The 26072-nt window shown below is 36.8% G+C and overlaps 1 protein-coding gene across 1 annotated transcript in view; it reads right to left on the reverse strand.

Moving 5' to 3' along the window:
• The window catches only part of PRKAR2B (protein kinase cAMP-dependent type II regulatory subunit beta), an 86798-nt gene that overhangs the window by 30267 nt on the left and 30459 nt on the right, over positions 1 to 26072 (reverse strand). The window contains exon 3 of the mRNA XM_045565455.1: positions 4339 to 4391. Coding sequence (XP_045421411.1) covers positions 4339 to 4391 — 53 coding nt within the window. The remainder of the gene's footprint in view (positions 1 to 4338; positions 4392 to 26072) is intronic.

The raw sequence follows: 26072 nt of genomic DNA on the forward strand, positions 1-26072 counted from the left end.
TTCCTGCTACTTCTGTTCCTATCAATTAACACTTCTAAATTGTCTCTGGGTCCCAATCCTGCTGCCAAGGCAATTGTCCACTGCTCTGCTCCCGTTTCCTGTCTCCCTCTCCTGCTGTCACTCCGCAGGAAGCAGAGGCCCCTTATCTATTATTGATCTCCGTTAAAATCCCACTCTTCCTTCTGGAAAACAACTCCAATGTTGTAACCACCTGTTCAGAAGATGCTGTCCCACTTTTCAGGACTCCTCTCTCCCTGCTGGGTTTGGCATGATCCTCTGTAAGAGATCTGCCTCTGGGTCACTGAGGCCTCAGCAATATACCCAAAGTGTGACTTTCATTATATTAGAGGCCACTTTGGTTTTTATTAAAACATTTCTGATTTCAGGATAAAAATCTTACTTGTTAAACAAACATTTAGGTAGCAATAATATGTGCATATCTGTGTAGCATAAATTGCATAAATATGTGCCAGGTACTATTTTAAGGGTTTTACAAATATTAACTCATTTTATCCTAGTAACAGAAGCCATGAAGCAGGTACCATTTTAGAGTTAAGAAAATGAACTTGCCCAGCTAATTTCTCCAATATCCCCCAGTCTATCAGCTGCAGAGCCAGGGCTCATCCCACGCAGGCCGGCTGCAGAGTCTATACTTTAAACCAGGGATTGGTAAATACCTTTTTGTAAGGCCTCTAGACTAAGAATGGTTTTACATTTTTTAATGACTAGAGGGGAAAATAAATCAAACAAAGGATGGTAGTTCCTGATATATGAAAATTATATAAAATTCAAATTCCAAGTGTCTATAAATAAAGTTTTAGTGGAATACAGATGTATTCTTTCATTTATATACTATCTATGGCTACTTTTAAGCTACAACAGCAGAGCTGAGCAGTTGCAAATGGGACCCTATGGACCCCTCAAAGCCCAAAATATTTACCCTCTGAAATTAATGCATTTTTCGGTTTAAAAAAAAAAAACAAAAAACATTTACAGAAAAAGTTTGCCAACTCCTACTTGAAACTTCTGCTGCCTTTCAATTAAAAAAAATTAGAGAACCAATTAATAAGGTTTACTTAGACATTTTCTTTAAAGAACACTGTATATCTGTTCCGTTAAGCAAAAGAATCTGCACACAGAATTGACAGTAATCTTTTAAAAAGTTAAATCAGAACACCCATCCTCCAGCTTAAACACTCAATGGACACTATCACGTTTGCTGAGAATTAAATCCCCATTCCCTCCTTCTCCACTCCCTTCAGCCACTCAGCCCAACCCGACCTGTCTGGACCTGTCTTCACAGAGAACCTCAAAGGCCCTCCCTCCAGTGGGCTCAGGCCAAGCCCAAACTACGGGCTTCCGGAAGACTTTCACCTCAAGGAGGCCTTCTCCAATCCCTCTATAGAACTAGAGCCCCTTCTCGTTTTGGAGTCTGTGTTTTGTTTTAATTTCTACACTCTGTTTCACTGTCCCTTTAGTACTTCATATTTTGTAATTAGCCATTAATTTACTTGCCTAGTGTCTGCGTCTGGTCTACCGCTAAGCTCTAAGGGCAGAGACTTGTCCATTTTGCTCGCCACTGTGTAACTAGCACCAGGCCAGTTATGCAGAAGGCACTCCAAAGTAATTCTGTGGAGTAACTAAACAAAGAAATACTCCACTCTTAAATGTATCAGCTCTTTTCTACCAATTTCTACATGCTAGATGTATACAACCTTTAAATTTTCATTGACTAAAGGTATGCCAACTAAAATCCAATTTGTTATTTTCCAAAATGAGTCTTAAGGATTTAAATTTTATTTGAATCCATATCAGAGCATAAATACCTATTTATACTAGAGATTTTGAAAGTTGGTGATATATATAGAGTCCCAGAAAAAATACAAAATGTCCAAAAGAAATGTTACTTTATCAAAATACAGCATACATTTTTCTCATGGATATTTTCCAATATCTATCTACATCTAATTAATTTTGCAATCTGTAATAATCATTGCCAAGGGCTATGGTGCAGTCTGCCTTATAGTTTCTAAGGCAAAAAAAGTATAGTTTTTAGTAATATATTTAGAGGGGAGAATATTCAAGGTAATTAAGAACCTAAAGGCACTTTATTATAATCATTAATATACAATTAACACATCAATTACAAAAAACTATTAAAAAATAACTTTAAAAGGTGTTACAAGGGACAACTCTGCAGTAATACCCAACCCACAAAGATTCCTCCTTCTCTAGGAACTGCCCTTGCTTATAGAAGTGGTTCCCAAGTAGCCAAATCTGGACTTTTTAACCCTGCCCCTACCCTGGCCAAAGTTGGGCCTCCTGGGAAACTGGAATTTTAAAATGAAAGACATAGCAATAAAGAGATTGGCAGCTGAGTTCCTCTCAAAGACAGTACTCTAAGTCTCGCACCCTTGCTCTTGAAGGACCCCAGAGGTGGGTTGGCTCCTGCCTGCTGGCTACAGCTTGGTCTTTGAACTCTGTCTGGAATTCTGTGAGATCTCCAAGCATTTGTCCAATAATTCCTTTCCAGTATTTTCTTTTTTATGTTTATCTCAATGTGATTAGGTTCTTTTATGCAGCTAAATGAATCTCACCTGGTACAGCCTCCTCAACAAAACTGTTAGAAATTAGTTGGAGTGAGCCAGCGAAAACACTTGACCTATCTCATGGATTACACGGTAGCTAAAATTCCTCTCAAGGTCTAACAGTTTTTAAGTCAATGAGATACTACATATTTATTTTTAAACTGTACTGTTACATGTTCTTTAATTTAGATTTTTATTAATTTAAACCAGCTCATCAAACTTATCTCAATTACCAAATTTTATCATATCCATTTATACGCAAATATAAAGAATGAGTGTAATCTACAATGTCACCTACTACTGTTTCTGCTAGACACATAAATAAAACACACGATAGGCAAGGGCTAGTTTTTCGGACTATACAGAGTGGTGACAGCACGTCACAGATTAGTAAAAATACCTTGATCCTAAGGCAATGTAATTTCTAGGCTAGAATTTATGAGCTTCATCAAAGTAATTTATGTTCTGGTAGTGAGAAACGAGCTCCCGTGACCCTGCTGCTGGGAATCCCCACGGGTCCAGGAGTAAGAAGCGGCTTCAGGATCCTTGGGCTGTCAGTCTCCTACCACTTGATTTCACATATATTTCAGGGAGCTCAACGATATAATGATTTAGAGACATGGTATTTGCTTTTCCATATTAAAACTCAATCTTATTGAAGTATTTTTCAGAGCTACAGAAATAGGTTTTGTTTTTTGTTTTGGTTTGGGTGTCTGTTTGTTTTGAAACAGGCCCTCCCCCTCTGTCACCCCAGGTAGAGTGCAGTGGCATCACTGTGGCTCACTGCAACTTCAAACTCCTAGGTTCAAGGGATCCTCCCACCTCAGCCTCCCAAGTAGCTGGGACTACAGACGTGCCACCACGCCCGGGTAATTTTTCTATTTTTTGTAGAGACCCAGTTTCACTCTTGCTCAGGCTGGTCTCTAACTCCTGATCTCAAGGCATCCTCCTGCCTCAGCTTCCCAGAGTGCTAGGATTACAGGCATGAGCCACTGTGCCCAGCCACAGAAATAGGTTTTTGTTTATACTTTTTAAGGCTAAAGATACAAGAGGGACTTTTACAAAGTATATACTCAAAAAAACGTAGGTTCTTACTTTCCATTTCCAGGAACAGTAATCTCTTATTTAGTTTACTTTTTACTGAGTAAATAAATAATAGGAGAACCAAGCTAAAGGACATAGCTTAAAACCTGCTTCAAACCAGACTGGTTGAATTCTTACAGAAACATTAGGGCCTCTAAGAAGCCAGCTGCTGAGCAAACTATCAAGACACATAGATTTAAAAATTAAATAAATAACTGCTGTATTGACATGTTGGGTGTGATTTTACTGTGATTTGTTTGTTTCAGAGTAAACTTCTGTTGTTATAAATTAATAGGAGCAGAAGGTCTTTCCTACTACCTTCCTTTACTAGAAACACTACAAAAAATAACATTATCACCATGAGAAAGATGGCTGAAAACATTTTTCACGATCAGGATATATTTTGCAAAAGAAATAAAATCAAAACTGCAGTGAGCATATATGTTCATCTCTCTTTTTATCCAAAGAGATACTCTTTGGATAAAAATAATTCTACAGAACTTGAAGGAGAAGTAGGCTATCAGAGATGAGACCAGAAAAAGAATCAGTCAAAATAATTCCATTATGTCTCCTGTTAACCCATAAGCCTGTTAAGATCATTTCTATTATTATTTTCCTTACATATGACAAGAGTATCAATTTGAAATTCATTCATTAATTTACATACCCTGGACTCTGCATCATCTTCTTCTTCATCAGGATTATAAGCTTCCGCACATACTATAAATATAAAAATGGACATTTTAAAGATTCTTTCATCAAAAGCCATGCTACAATAAATACATCTTTAAAAATGAATGAACAAAAAGAGTACCATGGTATAAAAAAACATTAATTAACCTCATCCAGGGCAGTCTACCCCTCAAAACTGGTTTCATATTGTCATGTATAAGGAATTTCTTTAAAAATAAAGCTATATTTTAAGACGTTGACAATTTCTTTTTTGCTTTCTCCTACTCAGAGAAACATAGCTCAAACCCCTTTTTCTTCATTTCTAAGCATAGAAATGCATTAAAAAAATAAACATTACCTAAAAGAACAGAAACAAAAACAGTCTAAGTCTGCAATGAAATGATCCATTTAATCATATAGTTATGACTAACTTTCCCAAATTATCCATAATCTAATCTTCCAGAAACAAATACTATTAACATTTTGCATATTCCATTCCAGTCTTTTTTATATTGCATGTTTTGCATATGCAATATAAAAACCTGTTTTTTTTTCATTTAACAGTGTAAGAATGTCTCATGTCATTAGAAACATTTTGTAAATATTGTTTTGAGGACTGCAGGTTATCATATGTTATAATTAACTACCTTCCCTAATGCCGAACGTTTAGCTGGCTTTTGTTACAACAACTTTGCAATAAACATCTTCATGCATAAATATTTCTCTACATTTCAGATTATGCTGTAGGTATTATTCCCAAATGTTATTTTGGGAGGCTAAAAGGTATGATAATTTTTAGGGCGTATTTATTACCACATTTCTTTTCAGAAGGGTTATTTTCATCCATTGTCCTACAAAGAATATGTAAAAAGGCTCCTCTAATTGTTCAAAAGAATTGGATATTACTGCTTAAAATCTTTGCCAATTTAAATGAAGCATTGAAATTTTTTTAAATTATTTAAATTTGGACACTTTTCAAATGTTTATAGGCTGAGTATATTTCTTCCTCTGTCCTTACCTATAGAAAATACTTGGGTTTCTTTTTGGCTTATGCCAATTTCTTGATACCATTTTATCTGTCATACTACTCACATTTTATCCAAACTGCTTTTTAATAATAACTACAAAGTTTTTACAGATTATGCATGTTTATTTTTAATGTAGTGACATCTATATGGAAGAAAATCCTCCAATGTGATTTAAACCTGATGTTAAACATCACAAAAGTACTACTGCTTTTGAGCTTGGAAACCTTTTCCTTATTTGCAAATCTAAAGTAGATTTGTTACTCCTCTTTTCTTTCACGTTTTTTAAAGGTAGATCTTTTTACATTTATTCTTTAACCCATATGGAGTTTATTCTGGCACAGATATAAAAATATAAAGAACAAAGGATAAATGAAAGGCTGACAAATGCCTTCCCAGGGGCCTCAGAAATTATCATCATTTGTACCACTATTATCATTATTTTTGCAAAACCTATGATTCTTTTCTCCAGGCACTGTTCTACACACCTACCTAGACCAGTGGTTCCTAACCAGGTCCAATTCTTCAATCCACAGAAAACACTTGGCAATGTCTGGAGGCATTTCAATTGTCACAACTGTGGGTGTTTGGGAGAAGCTTCTGGCATGTAGTGGCTATAGGTCAGGGATGGTGCTAAACATCCCACAATGCACAGGGAGACCCCAACCCATCCCTGCTGCTATCCTGAACAAAGAATTATCTGGCCCAAACTGTCAATAGTATTGAAGCTGAGAAACCCTGATATAGGGTATATTATCTCATTCAGTCTCACCACCACCCTAAGGTAGATGTTAATGTCATCATTTGACAGATGAAAGGACAGAGGGAGGCCAAGATCACACATTGTAGTAAGTGACAGGACCCACAACTGATCCCTGGATCGTCTGTCTCAACTCCAGAGCCCTCACTTTTAACCCCTGTTCTACACTTGACTACCATAGTGAATTCACCAGCACAATTCCTGGACTGTGTCTCAGAAATCTAACAGAAGCAGACCAATCTCGCAGGGGCAGGCTCATATTAAAGAACTTCACTGAAGCACATAACCAGAATGTCAACGTAGTAACCAACTTCCTGCATGAAGGACAGTGTCAGCATGACCAGCCAGACCGCTCCCTGCAGGAAAACCACAGAAGCAGCCAAATCACAATTAAAGTGTTGTCTGATGAGCAGGAAAAGGGAAGGAAGAAAGACTGTCAAATAAATGGAATGTTTAATAGCAACAGGCTAGACAGCCTGAGGCATCTGCATACACAATACAGATGGTCCTGCTAATGTGGCTGGAGTAGCTGAATTCGATTGGCTGCAACCCTCCTGAGGGCATGGGGACATCTACTTCTAATGCCTGGCTCTGTAACTCCCCCGTCCCCACGGATGATCAACCTCATAGGCAGGACTGCTGCTTCATCTGTAAGGCTTGATGCAAGAAGAAAACACGTTGACCCCAAGTTCAAAAATTAAGACTTTCCAGAGGGCAATAACACAAGAACATTAAACCAAACTCAAGGCCCTGGTGAGTAGGGGCCCATGAAGTTGGCCCTGTTTATCGGATTAACACATTCAATGAGGTGATTAGTAGGGCAGATACTTGTTTCTTTAAGGTAACTCGTTGTATCTATATCTCCTCTGACCCATTAGTGTTGATCTTAAATTTTAATTCACAGAATGCAAACGTAATTCTCTAATTTCTAAATTGTTTGTCCCTAACCCTGACTAAAAGTCATATGGTGTTAAGAATCTATTATTTTTCCAAATAGCTCATCAGTTACCCTAGTATTATTTATTACTTAACACTTTTGAGTTGTAGTACACACTTTATTACATAGTATGTTTGTTTGTTTCTGGACTGTTTTGTTGAACTATTTATTGTGTCAATATTACAAGGATTTAGTTCTTGGCATTTATGGTGCGATCGTTTCACTAGGTTAGAATTCATCCACCATGACCTCCTATAGTCAAATCAAAATAAAACACTTGCAATTTTGTAAAGCTATCACAGTGCCTTACAGATCCTCATCACGGCTTAAACCATTTCCTCTAGCTGGAATTCCCTCCACATTCTCCTTTCCAAGCCATCCTTCTCTCCAGCCCCAACTTAAAAGTCAGATCAAGAGTCACATCTGGACCTCTCACCTACACAGAACTAATTCAGGAAACTCTGTTTCTGTGCTCATCCTTTGCACTCTCCCAGTAACTCTCCCACTACAGTGGGAAGAACTCATTATTATCACTTAGCACATTGTAACGCTTCCAAAGATGTTATGATCTGCTTGCCTCTCCAGGCTGGGGCTTGTAACCCTCCAGGGACTGACTGTGCACTCTTGTTCATGTCTACATTTCCCTAGCATTGACCTGGCATATTGCCTAGCTCGATGCACATTTTTTTGAATGAATGAATGAATGATGAACAAATAAGCTTGCAAGATCTTGAGGGCAGAGACAGTATCTCTTTTTAATACCTCACCATAGTGTATCAATATTACAAACTCTCAAACAAATGCATATTGAATGAATGAATGAATGAATGAATGAAAAATTGCTCTGTGTTAGAATATCCTACACTATTTGTCCAAGAAATGAGGACAGAGAGGATGAGTGAAAATGAGAGCCTTCTGTCTTATTCACCAAAAGGCCTTGCACAAAGAGTAGGAGCTCAGTAAATATTTGTATAACAAATGAATGAAAGGCTCTATGCCTGGATGGCCACTCAAACCAAAGCCTCCAGATAACTTGTACTGCCCCATATTCTTTCTGACATGAATTTGCCCCATACCTCCTGGAAAATCTGAAATGTAGCTTGAAACTATATACTTCATTTTTAGCAATTAGATAGTGGTGAGGGGCAGAGCCTTATTCTTTAAGTAAACCCTGTATTAAGGTTTCCCTCTTTTGGTGTGCCTATATATGTATTTGGATACTATACTGGTTGTCAAGGATGGTCCAAGAACGTAAGCAGATTCCCACCGTGCAGACAGAGTAATGTACACTGGTGTAGCCGGACAACTGTCACAGACTACATGACAGAACAGGAAAATAAGAACTATATCGACTTTGCATTCTGTGGCACCTGGCCTTCGATCTTTTCATGCACTATATATACAGTGTGGTAGACAAGGGGTTATACCAACTCCCAGGGTTTTTCACCAAGAGCCTCCTACAATTTGTTGCTAATGTTTAAAAATCAGTATAGTTAAAATACCTCTGCACTAGACAAGTATACACAATCCATATTATCATCCTGGCTAATGAATAAAGGAACCAGGCTGAACTCCATGACTTGGGTCCTTGGCTCTGACAGAGTCTTGCCCACAGTATACCTCAATAAATACTCACGGAAGGAATAAAAGGCAAATAAACATAGGCTGTATGGAACTGTGCAGTTTAGAGACCTTCAATCTAGAAAGACTGACTTCTATAAAATATGTAAAAGTTAATTTGCCAATGTTCTCAATACACTAAGATTTTAGCATACTTATTTAAATAATAATCAGCCTAAAATAAAGCTATTATAAAAGCACAGGTGTATCAGACAACAGAGTTCTGACTCAATATAGTTAAACTTAGCTTATTGAAGTGGAAAGGCCTCCCACAAAGGGAAAAAATTTATCTTTTACGAACATTAGTTTAAGGCATCCATTCGCAACCAAGAAAATTGGTTCTTAGGGGGCAAAAAACCTTATTCTTTTTTGTTTTTTGTCAAAAGCAGAGATATACATTCACTACATACACAGTATAACTATGGTAGTAAAATCTCATTGGGGGCAAATGGGAGGAAAAGTTTAAAAAGACTCAGGGTGGGTGGGCAATAGTGAAAAAAACATTGAGAAACACTGGTATATAAGGACCTAACAGTTATAGCTAAGTAAAGGGAAGAGGCACAGAGACAAGTTAATAGGCTTCCCCCCTCTCCCATTCATTTGCATTTCTGCCCAGGTAATTTGGTATAGACCTGTTCTCATCCATTAGTAATGATCTTGAATTTGAATTCACAGAGCAAAGGCATTTGGAGAACATGTCCCAAATATAGAAGTTCACAGTTTGATCCCAAATTACATTCAAGCAAAAGACCACACAGAAAGCCTTATTTATTCATTCAAAAAATACTTTTTGAAATGTGAGGGATGACGCAAATGGGTGTGTGTGTATATTCTTCTGTTAGTATACATTTTATATGATGTATAACCTGCTTTGTCTGTATATTTTATATTTTAAATATTATATGTACTACATATAAAGCATTTATAGAACTGTTTCGTTTAGAAAGCAAGACAAAAATAGAATGACCGATATCAGTCCCACAATGTAGCTATGTACAAAATGCTATAGGAACAGAGAAGAGAAAGTAGCAACTAGCTGCTTAGAGGGTAGAAGGCGGCTTTATAGTAAAGGAGACCCCCTAAATAGTTTATATAGAGTGGGATGAAGTTTTGAGAAAAGATTATTTTGTTCCTGCTGTATTCCTAGCATCTGAACAGTGACTAACTCACAGTAAATGTTAACAGAAATGGTTGAGAAAATAAATAGTTACTTTCTTTGATGAGAAATGTATTATCTTCTTCCTTACCTTTATATATACTGCATACGTCAGGTTAGACTGGCTCACACAACAGTAACAAGCATTCCCAAATCTCAGAGACTTAATACAATGTAAGTTTATTTCTTACTCACACAATATGTCCATCTCAGGATAGTAGGTACTCTGTGCCACATGGTCCTTACTGTGGGTTACAAGCTGATAGAGGCTATACAATTTGAAATGTCACCAGTCCCTAAGGCAGTGGCAAACTGCTCACTGGCTCCTAAAGCTTCTGCCTAGATGTGATACGTGTGTCTTCTGCCAAGAAGGCATACGTATCACATTTCACTGGACAAGTGACATGGTCATTCCTAACTTCAAGGAGATGGGAAAGTACAATAGTACCATGACCTTAGAAGGCAGGAAAAACAAAATTTTGTGAACAGCTCTGATGACTACCAAAGCAATCATCTGATGGCCCTAACCAAAATGTTTCTCTCTCTCTCTCTCTCTCTCTCTCTCTCTCTCTCACTCACACTCACACACACACACACACACACACACACACACATACACACAGGCTGGGAGGCGGATTAAAATTAACCTCACAATTTACTTAAAAATAGGTTCTGTCTCATAAACTCTGAACAGAATCATTACAATTTCCTTTAAACTGCCTTTCAAGTATTAATTGAATATTTAGTTATTTAATATATTACTAACAATATTTTACTACTCTTGCATCAGAATATTACAAGTTATTATAATTCACCTATTACAGACTACATTTCAGCTACAAAAAGAGCAACATAAATATTTAATATATCCTTTACCTATCTTGCAGAAATTTTAGTACCCTTCATTAAATAGTACTTAAGTGAACATTTAATTTCCAAATTAGCTAAATTCATGTCAGCAGAATTTTAGTATAAATATTTGGACTTTGGCCAAAATATTGAACTATGTAAACTGTCTCGGTAAAATGACTGAAACATACTTTGCATGTAAACTAGAATGTTGTGCCTCTCCCCAGGGTTATCAATGGAGCTTTAAGAATCAGCCATTCGCAAACCACCTTCTACTTCTCTATAAAATTCTTTTTTAAACCATCATTCAGGTAGGTTTCTAAATCATCCCAGACATATAATTACCAATCATAAAAAATTTCTATGAAATGTTTTTTCCTGTTATTTCCACTATAAAACATTCTACCGTCTCATAAACATTTTAGAGATTTTAAATATTTTACTAAATTGCTGTAAATTGATTCATTAAAAAGCCATTATTTTTGTTGCACTTTTACAGAAGTATTTAGAATAAAACTCCAAAATTTACTAATTTTTTTTATGTTTTTATGTTTCTAAAAACAATTTTCCTTCACATGTATGCCACTCTTTTTTAAGTGACTACAGAATCAAGAACCATTCACACCTCACATCATGTTCAGGATGCTATGGGGATGAGTACTGCTGAAATACACAAATGAGCAGCAATTGAGAGCTTCATACAAATAAGAATTCGTTCATCATTTGCTATTTTCCTACTATTAAAGCTATAGACGCCTAAACCTTCTTTAATCCAGTTTAAAAAAATATTGTGAATTTTTCTTCAAAATTGCCTCCAAAGGAAAAACAAAACCCTAATTTATATCAGAACCGACAGGCATTGTGTAAGTGAATTTTTATTCTAGACTTGGATTCTAAAGTGTTAAAAACTTTACTTAGTATGTGTACTCAAGTACTGATCTATCCCAAATACATTTTCTATCCTCTAGGGTACTCTATATCATTTTTTAAAACAATTAACTTATTTATAGCATGGCACAATTACAAGGACATAGCATGCAATAGGTTTATAGAAAGAATCCTATCAATATGGAATGTTTCTAAGAGAAGTCCAGAATACGGTAGGCTCCAATATTGTAATAATTCTACTGTTCATATATCATGAGTAGCCTATGGGATTCTGAGAAACGAGGAAGCACCATATGAAAATTTCTCCCTTTCACAATGGAATAGTAGTCTGCTGGAGCTCTTAAGAGAAAGAGTAAAAATTCACAAGTGACTAACAGTAAGATTACAGATACAGTAAAAAGAGCGTGAAGAACAATTCTGAGAATATGTTTGGATAACCATCAATTTTTTAAAGCCCACAAGCTTTTGTTACTGATCATGAGAATTCCTCAGTGCTCATCTCCAGAACTAGTAAGCAGCAGACAGTAAGTGGATCAATCTGTACCAGAAGACAGTACTGTAAAGGAAATTAATGTTTGTACTTTGCTGAAAATGGTCTAATAAGGATTTCTGAGCACTACAGTTGATGAATATTATGGATTTTAAGAAATTTAATAGCCAAGGAGAAATCAAAAAAGAAATTCTGATCCTTTGGTTAAAAAGCCAACAAATAGCTTCCCAAGAGTTTGTGCAAATGCTCTAATTGTTCAGATAATGTGATCATCTCTTGGCACTTATTTTGGTCTGAGACCTTGAATCACATTAAAGGAATCTAAATATAAGTACTAGCTGATAATGAATGACACAGCCACATTTATCATAATACAATTTTGCCCTTCAGATATAGCAGAGCTGGAGCTACATCAAGCTTCTGAATATTTTTGTTTATTTACTGTTTCTGAGACTAATGCTGCCTAGCATGCACATATCAGAAAATTATGGGAACAGAAACACTACATGGATTCTTCTAATTTTATTAATAAATTTTCCAAACAAATATCATTTGACCAGATGGTTTTAGGATGGGAAGTTTGGACTTAAATATAGCCAGAATTATAGGAAAATAGTCAATTCCTAGCTTCCAAATTTAGTAATAAAACTATCAAATATGAGCACATGGGGAACATATTTCAATCGAGTCTCTCTATGTGATTATCAGAAGTCTAATAAGAATTTTGATACTATTAAATATGACCAAGTTGTGATAGAACAATGCAAATCAATATCCAAAGACTCATAATATAAAATGCATATTTACAAGAAAATATAATTCAGTCTGGCTTATTCATTACTTAAAGTCAAAAGAAATAAATCCTTACAGATAAACTAGTAGGATTTTCTTCTTGAAGAAAAGAAAAGCTCCATTTCCATTTTTTAAAAGGGAACTCACCAGATTTGTTTCACACATTATTTTGTATGGGTTTAAACTATGCACCTGTCTTATATTAATAAAATATGCTTTCAAAAAAAATAAAAATAAAAAACCTAATGAGATTTGGTGAACATTTTCCTATGTCATTAGATATTCCTGTAAAACATAATTTTCAAATGGCTGCATAGATACTGATAGTATTTATGAATATTTATCTTAATTTATTGTTTGTTTATTGTTAGGAATTTGGATTTCTTCTCTTTTTTAACTGTAATTTCTTCAGATCAAGATTCATGAGGTGATAATGACAAATAAATTTAAATAAATGTTTTAATTAAAAAATAATATGATATAAAGACAATAACAAAATAAGAGACACAGAAATACAATAAACTAAAATAGTAATTAAATATGTAAGTCTAATAAACTAGCAAAGTTATTTGTTTTTTAATAAAAACTAGTATTAGAAGGGATGCATAGTTAGAATGCACTCATGGACTGTGGGTAAAACCCTAAATTGGGGCTGGGAATGGGAATGGAGGGGTCAGTTTGGAAATATTATTAAAAGCTTTGAAAATGTTCATGCCCAATTCAGCAAGTACTCTTCAAGTAATGTGATCTGAAGAAATGATAGGTAAAAAAGAGAATACATTTAAATTGCCAACAATAAGCAAACAATAAATTAAAATAAATATGCACACATACTACTGACATCTATGGGAAGCCACTTAAAATTATGTTTTATAGGAATATCTAAAGGAAAATGTTCACCAAATTTCATTAGTTTTTTTTAATGTCAGTTTCAAGATAGATATGTGGTTTGACCTCACAGAAAATATGCATGAAAAAGTCTGGTAGGGTAGACATCAAAGTTTATATGGTAATTATTCCTTGGTATTAATAGTATGATTATGATGATTCTTATTTTCCTATTTGTACCTTCTTAGGTTTTCCTCATTTTCATCAAGAATGTACTATGTTTATAATCAGAAAAAAGAATGTTTTAAGCAGAGGACTGTAGAACTCCTTTAAACATTCATATCTCAAAAAAGAGATAATTGCAAAATTTCCTGAAACATTCATATCTCAAATATAAAAAGGGATTAAACATAAAAAAGCTTTCTTGCTAATAATCAGTCTTTCTTTCAAATATATCTAATCCCTTTGCAAAAATACTTTTCAAATTTAATGCTTCTTAAAAACATACAGCTTCTGCAATTAGCAAAATCAAGGTAATAAAGTTTTTTAGAAAATAGTTATGAAAAATATTAACGATACTACAGTAAAACCGAGAACTCTATTTATAATAAAAATAAAAACATTCACATAAAAAAGAATATTCAACCAATGTCTACCTCAATCATGTAATAATATGGCTTCCTCTATACCTTGAGTACTTAAAAATCATCTTTAGAGTTACAGTACAACAGCATGGTAAAGCCTCACTCTAAAATGCAATGAGAAACTAGACAAAACTGTAAAAAAAAAAAAAAAAATTTTAAATCAGGGCTCCAGAAATCAACCAAAGGCATTTCTTGATGAAAAACTACTGATTTTGAGTTAGAACAGCAGAAGCCTATGGCGTTCCTGCCCAAGGCTGCTATTCCTCACCCCCAGCTTGGTCAGCATGGTAGTTCCACCAGCTTTGTTGCAAGAAGAGAACTTGATTGAGAAAACACAAGAAAAGCACCAAAAAAACCCCTGCCTGGCAGCACTGTTGGTTACAACCACCTGAGTGAGAGGCAAGCTGGTAGACCAAAAGCTCAGATAGCCGGAGGATGTAGTCTTGGCTACAGCAAACAGACCAGCAAACTAACCAGAAATTTAACAGCAAATGAGACAATCACAGAGGTACATGATACACTCCCCAAGCATTCATGGCCCCCTGGAAGGCTGTGTGGGTAAGCAGGGGAAAGTGGACAGGGCCCAAGCCAACCACATATCTCTACCTGTCCACAAGGCTGTGGCACACTCAGAGGAGACATGAGATGCTTGGCAGCAAGTAACAGTGCTGGGCATGAGTGGAAAACTGCCTGAAATTTGAATATGCTCCTGAATTCACACAAGACCCATCAACTCAAGGTGTAGTATAACCTCTGACCAATCAGTCTTACAGAACACAGGGGCTAACCCTGAGAAGCCAGGGTTAAAAATAAAAACAAACAAAAAGCAGAGTTATTAGCAGCCACATACCATGGCAGAGACAGAGCACACAGATTTAGCACAGGCAAGTTACTAAAAACAACAACAACAAAAGCAACAACCTGGAGAGAGAGGAAATCAGAATCTAGAACTGCCATAAAAAATAATCTAAAGTATCCAGCTCTCAGCAAACTTAAGAGGCAAGCAATGAAAGAGAAAGTGTAACCCATACTCTGGAAAAAAGCAGTCAACAGAAATTGTCTCTAACTGGGCCCAGTTGTTAGACTTAGCAAAGATTTCAAAATAGCTATTATAAATATGTTCAAAGAGCTAAAGGAAACCATGTTTAACCCATTAAAGAATATTGACAATGACTCAACAAATACAGGATCTCAATAAAGAGATCAAAATTATAAAAAAGAACCAAGTGGAAATTCCGGAGTTGAAACATACAATAACTGAGATGAAAAATTCAGTAGGTCAGCTCAACAGATTTGAATTGGCAAAAAAAAAAAAAAAGGAACTTGAAGATAGATAAATAGAAATTTTTCAATTTGAAAATCAGAAAAAAAGAATGAATAAAAATGGAGAGCCTCAGGCACCTGTGAAACAGCATCAAGCACACTAACCTATATATAATGGCAATTCCACAAAAAGCAGAAACAGAGACAGAGGCAGAAAAAAATGTCAGAGATAACAGCCAAAAAGTTTCCAAATTTTATGGAACCAATAATTTACAGATCCAAGAAGTTCAATGAACCTCAGAATAGAATAAACATAAAGAAATCCACACCTACACATATTTTAGTTAAACTGTTAAAAGTCAAAAAACGAGAGAAAAATCTTCAAAGCAGCAAGAGGAACAATAAAAAACAATTAATAACTAACTTCTCATCAGAAACAACAGAGGTCAGAAGGCAGTAAAAGTTGGTGTAAAGTGTTGGTAGAAAAAAACGGTCACCCAAGAATTCTGTATCTAGCAACACTATCCTTTAAAAATGAAGGTGAAATGAACTCATGCCCTGATAAACTAAGACAGAGAATTTGCAGCTAGCCAAGCAAGAAATTAAAGGAAATGTTTCAGGCTGAGAGGAAATGATACCAGATAGTAACTCAAGTCAATAGGAAGAAATGAAAAGCACCAGGAAAGGTAATATTTGGCCCACAGAATGGTAGAAAAATCATATATCTGACAAGGAATTAATATATAGAATATATAAAGAATTCCTACAACTCAACAACAGAAAAACCCAATTTAAGAATGGGCACAGGACGTAAATAGACATTTCTCCAAAGATGATATATAAATTACCAATAAAGCACATGAAAAGATGTTCAATATCACTGATCATTAGGGACATGCAAATCAAGCCCACAATGAGGCTCCCTTCCCCTTGTAAAAAAAAAAAAAAAAAAAAAAAAGACAACAGCCACAGTGAGATACCACAGCGTACCTATAAGTCAGCTATTATCAAAACAAAATAAAAAACATAACAAGTGTTGGTAAGGATGTGGCGAAATTGGAACTCTTGTGCACTGTGGAAAACAGTATGGCAGTTGCTCAAAAAATTAAACTTAGAATTACCGTATGGCTCAACAATTCCGTGTCTGGTTATATATCCAAAAGAGCTAAAAGCAGGGACACAAACAGATATTTGTACATCAATGTTCACAGCATCATTATTCACAATAGCCAAAGGTGGAAGTAACCCAAGTGTCCATCAACAAATGAATGGATAATCAAATGTGATATATACATATAATGAAAATTATTCAGTTTTAAAAAGGAAGAAAATTCTGACACATGCTACTACATTGATGAACCTTGAAGACATTACGCTAAGTGAAATAAGCCAGTCACAAAAGGACAAATACTGTATGAATCTAATTACATGAGGTGCCTAGAGCACTCAAATTCATAGATGGCGACCCCCAGCCTCTGACTGGGCCAGTCCATGGCCTGTTAGGAGCTGGGCTGCAGAACACTCCCCACTCTCGAAAAAAAATTGTCTGTCTTCCATGAAACTTAGGAACCGAGCCCACAGCAGGAGATGAGTGGGGGGTCAAGCAAGCAAAGCACACAGCTTCATCTGTATTTACAGCCACTCCCCATAGCTCACATCACTGCTTGAGCTCCGCCTCCCACCCCCCCAACCCTGGTTCATGGGAAAATTATCTTCCACAAAACAGGAAACTTAGGAACCAGCTGCATAGCAGGGGGTGAGCAGCAGGTGAGGGAGAAACACTCCATCTGTATTTACAGCTCCTGCCCCTCGCTCGCATCACCGCCTTAGCTCTGTGGAAAAATTGTCTTCCATAAAACTGGTCCCTGGTGCCAAAACGGTTGGGGACTGCTGATAGAAAGAATGGTGGTTGCCAGGGGCTGGGAGGAGTAGGGAACGAGAAGTTAAGTGTTTAATGGGTACAGAGTTTCAGTTTGTGAATATGAAAAGGTTCTGTGGATGGTCGGTGACAACAGTTGCACAACAATGTGAATGTACTTAATGTCACAGAACTGTACACTTAAAAATGGTTACCATGATAAATTTTATGTTAAAATTCATAATAAAAATAAACAAAAATTTTCAAATTTTTAAATAACTATGTGAATATAAAAAACTATAAATATATATTTTTGCTCCTCTCTTAATTTCTTTAAAAGACAAGCTTTCATAAAGCAGTAATTGTCACACTGAATTGTTGGGTTGATGGCATATATAATCCACAGTCAACAGCAGCGCAATGGGCTGAGGGTCTGTCACCCTCATGTCCTCCTACTCCACACACACTTCAGTTTGATCATAAAGTGCAGCTCCCCCTGGAAGAGATCATCTCTCAGCTGTTTCCCAGACAACGTCCTGGATGAAAATGGTGGGGAGGTCTGCAAGGACCTATGCTGAACTTTCAGGATTCCATCCTGACCATTCCTAGGAGTGATACCTCTGCTAATTTCACTCTATGACAAAAAAAATTTTATGGCTCCCCACCACATACAGAATAAAACCCAAACTCTCACCACAGCTTCCAAGTCTCCCCTCCCCCAATCTGATCCAAACCTGTATCTAGAGGCTTTGCTCTTATAATAATAGAATAAAGCCCACATATTTCAGAACTGATTAGACTATTCACTATTCCCTGAATGCCATATTATCTACACGGTTTGCTAAACCAGAAATTTATTCCTTCCACTACCCATTCCTACCTATTAAAATCCTTTTCTTCCCTCAAAGCTCTGCTCGAATGCCACATCCTCCCTGATACTATCCCCCAAACCAAACACACCAGTTAGGATTAAATGCTCTCTTCTGTGTAGAAACACAGAATGCATCTTATTCATGTCTCTGTTTCAGTGGAAGCTCATTTTGCGTGGGGACTAAATTCTAAACATATGAGGCAAAAATCTCCTACAGTCAAGGGTATTCTTGAAAATCCCATAGGAACCCATTGCTGGAGACTGTTACACAGTCCTACAAGAGGTCCAAAACAGTGGGTTTTCCACCATTAAAACTGATTACTTTTTCTCCTGGTGAGCACTGCAAGTTTTTGCTGGCTTACATTTGGAAGCCATGCTGTAAGGAAAATGGGTATCTTTAAATCCTAGAAGTGCTCATGCTCTGAGAGGCATGCAGGGACCAAGAAGGCCTGCGGGAACAGCAGATTCACCTCTCCCCCTCACTGCAGGGCGCAAACTCACTGAGTGGAACGCATATGCAGCTCCTTTGCGCTTGTGCTCTCTGGGGGATGTGTACGGTAGGCGACATTCATCACGATGCAACTCTGCTGTGCTGTCCCACAACTCTCTGGTAGGAGAGTAATGGTACAAATTTAGCTCCTCCAGGGCTTGGGCACAAGCTGTATCTCACTTATCTTTAGCAATCTCATAGAATGCACACAACAGTATCTTGCAAATACTGAGTTAATTATAAATGCTTTTTAATTTAAAGTCACAGCACAACCAATCACATACAAAAACCATCTCTCCTATAGTTATTAATATTACAGTATAATTACTCCAAAAACAAACCTTTTTTGCACCAAAAAACTGTCCTCTTACAAATTAGAAACCCTTACAAGTCTAGAAATAACATCCAATCTGATTTTAAAATGCAATAATTTTGCATAATATGAGGGAACCAGGTGGCTGGCTGCTCTTAATGTTCTGAAAAAAATAACATCAAAAAACAGTTCATAAGATGAAAGATGACAGTGACCTTTAGCCTCCTACTTTATCTCTTTGAAAATCTTGTGATTAAATGTGAAGTATTATTTCTTCTTTGGGACTTTAGCAACTAGATAAACTGATACTTAGATAATGGTCCCATTCTTTTGAAAAGATACATTTGTCTAGTATTGTTATTTCTTGTCATTCTATGGAAAGTACTGTTCTGTTATAGACAGTAATGTTTCTCAACAGAAAAAGACACATCCAAATGGGTCACCTGCAGTTGCACGGGCAGGTGATGAGACAGGTGACACGAGGAACTCAGCTTACCAGTTATCTCAGATTTGCAGATGTGCTGAGTAAACTGCAGATGTCCCCTTAGTCTGGAAAGGAAACTCAGTTAGCCAACAGATATTGCCTTTGGCAAAGAAAGATAGAGGGCTTCTTCAGGGCAACCAGTCTGCGTTAAGAATCAGCCAGCAGACATGATTCTAATAATCCAACATGGGCCTGCCCAAATCAGTCCCAGGTGAGGTCAGGGTTTCTGAGCTCTGTGCTATAGCAGACTCCAAGTGGGAAAATGAGATAACTTCTAGGTCAAGCTAGGATGCCTGGACTAATTAGAACCCTTTTCTGGTTTGGGGGGGCTTGAATCAAAGGGAATGTCAGGTCTGTCTCCTTCTGGTGGCTGATGCTGTAAAATGTGGCACTATGGTGGCTGGACTCCCCACCATATGGAGAAAGGAGCCTACTGCAAGAAAGAATCAGAGACGAGAGACAGAGAGATCCCTAACGCTGTTCAAAACCCAGTTCCAGTTGCTCCTGGAGTCCTGCTGCACTCCTGCCCCTCCTGTGGCTTGGTAATTCTTGAGAGCCACACCCCCACAACTATCTCAATAAACTCTTCGTTTTCAGTTGATTGAATTCAGTGTGTGTTTTGGTCACCTGCAACCGAAGAGAATTCAGAAGTTAAGAGGAACACTGGTTCAAAACGATCAGGACAAGGGAAACAAGACAGTGAAGATTCAGCCAATTACCAAAAATAACTAAGAATAAAACCATAGAGCCATCATTGGTAAGGCAGTAGTATTTGCAAGATGACAAGTTCAAACTCTAGTGACTATTCAATGGTATTATAACCACAAAAACAGGAGATACCTAACTTGGAGACCATGTGTAGTTCTGACAGGAGTACCTATGACTGTTTATCTGTTTATCTATGATATCAATCAGAGAATGTAAATGACAGTCTATAAAATTGAAATTATTCTCTTCCAACAAATTTTGCTGAATGAACAAATTTGCAAAACAAATAAGGCTGGCCTCAGTTCTTAGTTTTTATGTTCCGTGGATTTCAGAACCACTGCCTGGTATTTTTTAAATAGCTTTATTGTTTTTACAAAAATGATGCATGTACCCTGCACATGATTCATTTTTTAACTACTAAAATTTTGCTTCACCACATGCAATACACTTTGAAATGCCTCTGGCTTTAGCAAAACTAATACATGGAAACAACTTTTGTTTATTGACTATTTATATCTAAAGCTGTGGTTGGTTTATGAGAAAGGGAAGTACTCAATAGGGTCCCTGTACTCTACTAGCATACAACCTGGTTGGGATAACTTCATCTGTTAAGGCAGGGGTATAAATTATTATCTGTGATAATATCTAGAATGACTGATTAACAGTATGGGGAAAGAACACAGGATTTGGACAAACTGAGGCACATCCCAGCTCAGCCATTTTTTTCCTGTCACTTATTAATTGTGTGGCTTTTGCACATTACTAAGCTTATGAGTCTGAATTTTTCCCATCTGTAAAATGTAGCTATTAAGACCTACCTCATAGAGTTGCTATGATTAAATAAATAAATGGCAACTGTATAAGAATCACATGAGAAACAAACTTTGAAAAGACAGATTGACATATTTGGCTTAAGCTGTCAAAAGACATAGAGTGAAGTTGAACCGATAAACATCCATACTTGCCTGTGAATAAGAGAATAAGGCCTTTGCACACACCATTCCCTTTTCCCTGGAATGCTCTCCTCTCCCCTCATCCTCCACCCTGTTCTTCCCAGGTCTTGGCTGAAATGTCACCTCCTGAGAGAGGCATTCTCTGGCTGGTCCATGCAAATAAGTGCTATGTGTCACTCACTGGAGAACTAAGTCACCCCACAGATTTTCATTCAAGATGACTGCATAAGACACCTACGAAAGGCTGTGCTTAAGGGCCCACATCCAGACAGTGACTTGCTGGGTTCAATCTTTGACCACTCTCGTGAAAAGCTGTGAGTTCCTTAAACCAGTTACTTAACTTCTCTGTACCTCAGTTTCCTTATCTATAAAATGGAGATAATAATCGTATATCACTCAAAAGTTGATGAGAAAATTACATGACAAAATTTAAATCAAGGCATGTTTAGAATATAGTAGGCAGCCACACTTGGTTAGATGAGAGGGTTTATGTTAGAGGTAATAGGAAATGGGACTATAGGGTACATGAGACTGCAGGTTGGTGAGGGCCCTGAGTTGAATATTAAATTAAAATGTACAGACTTTCTCATATGTGATATGTGGGGTGTTATGGCAGAGATGTGCCAGATGAATGAGAAAAGAGGAAGACGAATGCAAGAGAGAGTGCCTAACCTCACTCTAGCAATCCATGTGTGTGATAACTGGAGTGGTGGCAACAGAGACAGAAAGTAAGAAAAAGCAACCATAAAAGCCAGCATTAATCCAGTGATGGACTAGCTACAAGGGTCAAGGTTATTAAGTGTCCTCATTAATAATTAACAGATATGGTTTCTATCAAGAACTCACCATAAAATCTGATGATCACATTATATCAAGTCACTGAATATCAGAAACAAATGTTTTTAAGAAAACAAATGTGGGCCGGGCGCGGTGGCTCACACCTGTAATCCTAGCACTCTGGGAGGCCGAGGCGGGTGGATCACTCGAGACCAGCCTGAGCAAGAGCAAGACCCCGTCTCTACTAAAAATAGAAAGAAATGATCTGGCCAACTAAAAATATATATAGAAAAAATTAGCCGGGCATGGTGGCGCATGCCTGTAGTCCCAGCTACTCGGGAGGCTGAGGCAGTAGGATCGCTTAAGCCCAGGAGTTTGAGGTTGCTGTGAGCTAGGCTGACACCACGGCACTCACTCTAGCCCAGGCAACACAGCGAGACTCTGTCTCAAAAAAAAAAAAGAAAAAGAAAAAGAAAACAAATGTGGGTGTTGGTAAGTATAAGCAATTAAGAAGCAATATCATTTTTAAAGTAATATGAAAATGAAATATATTATTTTAATGGTACAGAATACAGAGGTATTCTAGCACAGCAATACACCAATGATATGCAAAGAAAATTTGAAAAATTAGTGTTATGTACCTTTTGCACTTAACTCCTTCAAGAAGATCATATTTTTATGAATATTAATTCTCCTTCCTAACTATAAAGTTACCTTCCAGGTATCAACTTTCTTCAACATTTGCCTAAAAGCTAATTTCAAACAAAAATTAGAATATGACATTTTGGTGAGGAAAAAAATCTCTACAGGGAACTCAATTTGGTCCCTCTACCTGCATTTATATCTTTCACAGAAAATTATTAAAAATAGAAAATACACAGAAGGGAGGAAACCAATAGTTAATCAGTCCTGTCTATATCAAGCACTGTGCTAGAGACTTGTGCTCATTTAATCCTTAATACTAACAATTTCAGCAGGTAGAACATTCAATGCTCAGTTTATAAATGAAGATACTAAGATTCAGAGTTCACCACAGCTAGTAAATGATGGAGCACAGGGATTCTTACTAACGTCTTCCCATAGCAAAGTACAGGAATTCCCCCCTATGCTGTCCATTCTCCCAAGTCTACATAAAAACACAGCATATCAGCTAGGCGCAGTGGCTCACGCCTGTAATCCTAGCACTCTGGGAAGCCAAGGTAGGAGAATTGCTTGAGGTCAGGAGTTTGAAATCAGCCTGAGCAACAGCCAGACCCCACCTCTACTAAAAATAGAAAAAATTAGCTGAGTATGGGGGTGCCCTACCAGCTACTTGGGAGGTTAAGGCAGGAGGCTCGACTGAGCCCAGGAGTTTGGGGTTGCACTGAGTTATGACAATGCCACTGCATTCTCGCCCAGACAGGAGTGAGACCCTGTCTCAAAAAAAAAAAAAAGAGGCAGAAACAAAATGTCATTTCCCTATGCAGTTTCCTGCTCCACAGTTTGGATGGAACAATGGTGGCCTGTTATATTAATATATACTGATACAAACACCTGATACATGACAAATGCCTCTTGTGGTCCGTTAAGTGCTTCAACCAACAGTTTCTAAGTAGATAATTCCTAGCTCTCATTCTTAATTATTCACGTAAAACAGGAAAGTTCATTCAACAATGCTCTCTGAAATATGCCTAAAATTCAGAACTTAATCCTGTACTGAAAAATGTGTTTTGATTTGTGCTAAAGTGAAACAATAGTCAATAATTGTTACATGTTAGTTCTATTTTAAGAACAGAATTAATAATCAATATGTTATGACCAAGCAGAGTTCATTCCAGTAATATAAGGATAGTTCAATATTAGAAAATCTATTAATACAACTTGCCATGTTATTAATGTTGAAAAAGAAAAACCAAATGATCACATGGATGCTATGAAGACATTTTTAATCAATTCTTTTTTAAATTCTAAAAAAATCTTATTAGTATTAGTAATGCTACTACCAAACATACATTCTCACTATACTTTAGGAAATGTGTTAAGTATTTCACATTCATTATCTCATTTGTCAATTAACAATACCCCATGAGTTAGGTACCAACACATTTTACAGATAATGAACTGAAGTTCAGACTAAATAACCCCCTCAAGGTCAAACAACTAGGGAGCAGAAAAAGTCCAAGAAACTTCAGTCTCACCAACTACACAGTCTAACACCAAGAATCCCTTCTAAAAGGATCATTTAACTAAAGGAAAATTTTAATTTCATTTAACTTCTAATTGCCTATGTAATATAACCACAGTGCTTATTTTTTCGTCAATAAAATATAATTCTGGATTATAAACTTTTTCCTTATTTTAATTCCAAAGATAGCTTTCAAATCTAAAAAAAAAAAATGCACTTAAAAGGCATTAAATAGTTCCCCTCATATAAATGTGAAGAAAAGAGAAGCAACACTCTAGCAGATCCACAAAATCTGAATAAAGTGAAAATAATGCCAAATAGAAAGGCAACGTTAAAGTAGCAGTTTGTTTTTAGAAAGCCACAGCATAGATATGGCAAGCGTAAGTTTTCGGTTTCTACTGCAGATTACCACTCAGCAACCTGCTGAAACTCAGCACATCTGGGGAGTCGGGCCCAGAAAACGCCGTCAACAGCACAAAAGCCATGTATATTTGCCGTGTTTGTGCCCCATATACTGTTATGCAATGAGTATACTAACTGTCGACGTCTGTTCTTAAAGGGGAACTATCACTTGGAATTCCTTTTTAAAATATCTAAGGAGTAGTGTTCTACTGTTTTTTGAAGAAGGCCAATAAAGATAACATCTATAATTGCTTGAAACAGGTCTAACAATACAGTTATTTAAGCTGTTTAGTCTTTCAAATGCAAGGCTCTCTTTTCCCCATTCTGAAAACAATATACTGTACCATTAATCTGTATTTTAATTTTTTTCTCAGTTTTATTACACTGTCTTCTGAAAAACAGCAACAACAACAAAATCAACGTCCTCTGGTTTTAGTAACTCATAACCAAAAATAGAGAAAAATAAATGGGGGTGGAGGGACATGGAAGAGGAACAACCTGAGTCTTACTGGTAAAGGAAAGAGAAGACCTCAGTGCATGCTTTGTTTTCAGTTATAACATCCATTTTTAAAATATTAGAAAGCATGATCATGATTAGCTAGTACAAAATATATTGTTGGGCTCTCAGAGACTCAGAACCCAATGATAGTAACCTTCTCTAGTCAACAGCTTCAAAGCATTTGGTTTAATCTGATGGCTGAGGGGGCCTGGGGGAGAGGCTGCATTTACATGCACCTGTCTAACAGGTTACAGTTTTAAAAGGTGGATCGATTTATTTTCAAAATAACAGGCTACAAATTTATGAGAGGCTGAGGTTGCTTTTTTGTTTTTATCTAAAAAGCTAAAGAATGTTACTTTGAAGAGAAATCCCTGCCATCCCCCACACATGTCAATACAATGTGAAGTCGATCCAAATTTGGGGTAGGGAGCTAGTTGTAAAAGATAATTATGTATTTTGGCCAATGATTAATAAAATTAAGTGTGATAAGTTACAGGAAGAAATAACAGATACTAATATTGTGGTGTTTTTATTAGATTAAAATTTGATAAATTGAGCTTAATAATACATTAAAGTTTATTTGGCACTCACACTATGTGTCAGGCACTATGCTGAAAGCTTTGCCTGCATTCTCTTCATGAATTACCACAACAACCTGGTTTTACAGAGGATGGTTTAAGTTAAGTTGCCCAGGGTCACACAACTAATAAGTGATGGACATAATATCCTCAACTGTGTCTGTCTGTCTCCAGCCCAGCCCAGTGTCAAGCACATTGTGGGCCCTCATAGAATATTTGATCAATAAATTTAAAAATTGTCCCCAGCTCAAGCCTATAGTACCAGCTGGTTGGGAGGCTGAGGCGGGAGGATCACTTGTGCCCAGGAGTTCGACACCAGCCTGGGCAACATGGAGAGACTGCATCCCCTGCAAAAAAAAATGGCCCCAAATCCAAACTCT

The sequence above is a fragment of the Lemur catta genome, chromosome 11, assembly GCF_020740605.2.
Source record: "Lemur catta isolate mLemCat1 chromosome 11, mLemCat1.pri, whole genome shotgun sequence".
NCBI lineage: Eukaryota > Metazoa > Chordata > Mammalia > Primates > Lemuridae > Lemur > Lemur catta.